At 37.1% G+C, this 4475-nt stretch overlaps 1 protein-coding gene across 6 annotated transcripts; it reads left to right on the forward strand.

Moving 5' to 3' along the window:
• LOC141724306 (mitochondrial carnitine/acylcarnitine carrier-like protein) lies at positions 1-3515 on the forward strand. Of its 6 annotated transcripts, none has more exons than XM_074526387.1 (4): positions 1-145; positions 786-882; positions 2009-2407; positions 2674-3515. In XM_074526387.1, exons 3-4 carry the CDS (start codon positions 2016-2018, stop codon positions 3170-3172), a joined length of 891 nt encoding a protein of 296 aa, XP_074382488.1. In that variant the 5' UTR covers positions 1-145; positions 786-882; positions 2009-2015; the 3' UTR covers positions 3173-3515. The 6 variants fall into 6 exon arrangements, with proteins under 6 accessions (XP_074382488.1, XP_074382485.1, XP_074382489.1 ...); XM_074526386.1 differs by having other exon boundaries at positions 32-630; XM_074526384.1 differs by having other exon boundaries at positions 786-2407.
• Positions 3516-4475: the final 960 nt, after the last annotated feature.

Here is a 4475-nt window from a genome sequence, read left to right on the forward strand (position 1 = left end):
ATTATAAATTAATTTAGAATGCCTAATGATTAGGTCTTCGGAACAAGTGACCGCGGCTCTGGACACAACTTTGGATTCACTCCTCCTCCTCCTCCTCCTCCTCCTCCTCCTTTACTACCGGAGATTCCTCCACCTACGTATCACTGTTTGTCACTTCTACTCTCCTCCTTGTACACATTATACACACACCCCTTTTCTTTGTATGTATTATTTACACGCAATTACTTGACTACAAAGATGTAAAATTTGGTATTGGAGAGAGAGGGAGGGAGATGTGCTTACTGTGAAATTCACTTAAACCCAACCAAACTCAAAGCCTTGTCTTAACCCACTACACCCATCACTGTAATTTCTTATTTGATTTGATCCACCAACTACATGTTTCTTTTCTATTTTCTTATTTGATTTGATAAATAGAGAAAGTATCACTGTTTGTCACTTCTACTCTCCTCCTTGTACACATTATACACACACCCCTTTTCTTTGTATGTATTATTTACACGCAATTACTTGACTACAAAGATGTAAAATTTGGTATTGGAGAGAGAGGGAGGGAGATGTGCTTACTGTGAAATTCACTTAAACCCAACCAAACTCAAAGCCTTGTCTTAACCCACTACACCCATCACTGTAATTTCTTATTTGATTTGATCCACCAACTACATGTTTCTTTTCTATTTTCTATTTTCTTTTCTTATTCCCCCAACTTTTTTTAACTTTCTCTATTTATCTGTATATGATCATTTGATTCATAAAGTTTAATATTATATCGTTCAATGCATCAGATCACATTCAGTTAAATTTTCAAGAAGTGGGTTGGATTGAATTGAGAAACCCTGCTCTTCAAAATCTCATCTTTGTTCTTCTAAAACATTATTAAAGGTTTGAACTTTTTATCATTCTTTTGCTCTTTATGTGCTAAGTTGTTTTGTTGTGCATTTTGAAAGGCAGTTCTATTGGTAGCTACTGAAACTTTTCTTGAATTTTAATTTCCTCTCAGTTCCTTGTTGTTCAATGTAACATTGTAATATCTTCCCATGATGTTTTTCTGTAATGTAATCAGAGTATAGACTCGCCTTTAAGATTATGGATTCCATCTCTTTGGGGGCATTTTACACATGTTTCAATCATTAAATTTTGGGTATACGAGAACTCGAGGAGTAGTGATAATTCCCACTGTGGTCACAGGAGGCGGTGGAAGGAGCCTTGCTGCTACGCTATCATTGAAACCTCAATTTCCGAGTTCATTTCGTTAGGCTGTAAACATATTGTTATATAGCTGCATTATGCATAAAGAATTGTTTGGTGACTGATATGTTCTGAGACTTAGTTATCTTGTTTGATCATAAATTTGAACTTAAATAAGTTCTTCCATTTCTTCATTTGGTTTTCAATGAATATTTAATAGATAGCAATCATTTAGATTACTCCCAATGTTCAACAATGAGGTTGAGTTTTGCACAAGCACTTTGATTTTGTATACTTTATGTTCATTCTATTCGACATTCGTAGAGATGTGCATATAGATATAATTTTGCTTGTTTATGTTTAATCCAATAGTAGAAAAACAAATCAATGTTTATGTATGTTACATTTGTAATTATAGGTATGTGAAAGACTCAAACATTATTATTGTAAAGAGAATCTGCATTTATCATTTTCTCTTCATTTCCTCCTTCAGTAGATGTTGGTTTAGGTTACTATCGGATGATTCTGATGTAATTGGAGGCTGATAATGTTCTCCGTCTATCTGAAAGTTATTTTATTTATGGTGATTATATAGATGTACTCTATATATGATATTTCTTGTGTATATCACATGTCTTAAATGACTATTAAAGTGTCTACAATTCTTTTAGATGATAGCTTCATTCCGTCATGGTATTTTACATGTTTACGAAACCCAAATCTCTTCAGTTCTTTTAAAACTAACTATGTATCTAACATATGCTACAGCTGACTTTATTTTCTTTGCGTGGATGTCTGTGGTTTGTATTTATATTTGCAGTCTGCAGATGGGTGATGTGGCCAAGGACTTGACTGCTGGCACAGTTGGCGGAGCAGCGCAGTTGATATGTGGGCACCCTTTCGATACCATCAAGGTCAAACTGCAAAGCCAGCCAGTACCACCGCCTGGTCAGCCTCCTAAGTTCTCTGGAGCGATAGATGCTGTCAGAAAGACAGTAGCAGCTGAAGGTGCAGGCGGACTATTTAAAGGTATGGGCGCCCCACTTGCTACGGTGGCAGCCTTCAACGCCGTACTTTTCTCAGTAAGAGGACAGATGGAGGCATTACTAAGGTCAGCACCTAGTTCTCCGCTCACAATTGAACAGCAGATTGTTTGTGGAGCTGGGGCTGGAGTTGCTGTCTCCTTTCTGGCCTGCCCAACTGAATTGATCAAGTGCAGGTGAGAAGATGATATATGCTATCTGTGGAATTGCTTACTTCTATAAATGTTGTGCATGGGTTTGTTATTGCATATTATTGCATATGATTTTGTGTCCACATCTAAAATAATCGGACTGTTACTGTAATTAGTATTTATGGGTCACTTGCGTAGTTGTCCCTCTTATGTAGCTTGTTTCCATATTTTGATCATTATGTTTAACTATTTATGAATAGTGTCAGGACTTTCCATTTTTCTGATATGCTGATAACTTTCCGTGAAAGCAGATTGCAAGCCCAGAGTGCACTAGCAGATGTTGGCTCATCTGGTGTTGCAGTAAAGTATGGGGGCCCGATGGATGTAGCAAAGCATGTTCTTCGATCAGCAGGTATGAAGGGTCTGTTCAAGGGATTGATTCCAACAATGGCACGTGAAATTCCTGGAAATGCTGCTATGTTTGGTGTATATGAAGGCCTAAAGCAATACATAGCGGGAGGCCAGGACACATCGAAATTGGGACGAGGCTCTTTGATGTTAGCAGGAGGCTTGGCTGGAGGAGCATTTTGGATTTCAGTATACCCTACTGATGTGGTGAAAAGTGCAATTCAGGTTGATGACTACAAAAATCCAAAATACTCTGGCTCAATCAATGCTTTGAAAAAAATATTGGCTTCAGAAGGCGTCAAAGGGCTGTACAAAGGTTTTGGTCCTGCCATGGCTAGAAGTATTCCTGCAAATGCAGCATGCTTTTTGGCATATGAGATGACAAGGTCTAGTTTAGGGTGATTGTTTCGACTGACTTGTCGGGGGTTAGTCCTACCCATCAGCTAGCCCTGGCCATATGCCATCAGAATTCAGATTCTTCATGCTATTATATCTTTCAAGATTTCTGAAATTTATATTCCAGGTTCGGGAAAAACTACAAAGATGCTATAAAAGCTAACTGATTTTTTTTAAAAATTGACAAGGATTTCCCAACTAATTACGAGAGTAGTTTGAGATGATGAAGATTACTTTTTGAAGCATGTGATTCCATAATATTAGCTGTTAGATTGTGTTTTTTCAGGCCATATTACATCTTTTCATGAACCTTTTTTTGTCAAGAATATTGATTAAACTTTGGATTTCATATCTTAGGAATGATCAAACATGTATATTGAATAATTCCATCCATTACTTTCTCTTTCTACATTTCCTATTATTCGGGGCTTAATTCAGTATAACTTTATAACTCTTCAAAAGGGTTCTAGAAACGACTGAATGTCTTATTTTCACAACATATTACATGATCCCAGTTGCTAATTTGTGTAGTGTAAATTGATGGTATATTCAAGGCAGTGTAACCTACAAATTTTGTTCTGACCCTCGAAGTCATAGATGCTAACAGTATAAGTTTTGTCCGGGAAAGTAAGAGTTTAAGGGAATACGTAGTTGCTGCTGCAGTCTAGCTCCTTCGTGCCTCTTCTTTCAAGAGTGGATTGCCTAGATTTTGTTTCGCAAAACACACACATGGTGGTCGTTGGGTATGGCTATAACTTCCGCACTCACACGCACAAAAGTCATCTGAATGAAAGGTGAAGGACAAATTTAGCCTATTTTTACACAAAATTAACAAAAATAACCCTGAAAAGTTGGCCAACTTTAGCCGATGGGATACCCAACTGTCAGTGGAGTATCCACTTTATACAAGATACCCAACTGGCAGTGGAATATCCCATATATGAAATACCCAAACTACCAGTGGAGTATCCTATACAAATTGGGATACCCAACTGACAGTGGAGTATTCAATCGGCCAAAATTGGCCACTTTTTTCAGAACGGCTATTTTTGTTAAATTTTTTCAAAAATCGGCTATTTTTGTCATTTTTTCTTCTTTGAATGCATCAGCTCGAATTTATATACCTTAAATTATTAAAGCTTCCTCGAAAGCATTTAAAATTTTGCTGCTATATTAGCGGCGGTCTTTTTAATGTGTGCCCAAGGGCACACAATAAGCACAAACTCCCATGAATTTGGTGCATTTTGATTGGTGGAGTTGTTGTATATTTATGATTAGAGGATCAATCAAAATACACCAGAGTTAGTGC

This window comes from Apium graveolens, chromosome 5, assembly GCF_009905375.1.
Source record: "Apium graveolens cultivar Ventura chromosome 5, ASM990537v1, whole genome shotgun sequence".
Classification (NCBI taxonomy): domain Eukaryota; kingdom Viridiplantae; phylum Streptophyta; class Magnoliopsida; order Apiales; family Apiaceae; genus Apium; species Apium graveolens.

What these genes read in the sequence shown, in the direction of transcription:
- LOC141724306 (XM_074526384.1), top strand. Translation starts at nt 1,860, where the DNA reads ATGATAGCTTCATTCCGTCATGGTATTTTACATGTTTACGAAACCCAA. An exon ending in ACTGAATTGATCAAGTGCAG is followed by an intron (nt 2,408 to 2,673) that starts GTGAGAAGATGA and finishes CCGTGAAAGCAG; the next exon opens with ATTGCAAGCCCAGAGTGCAC.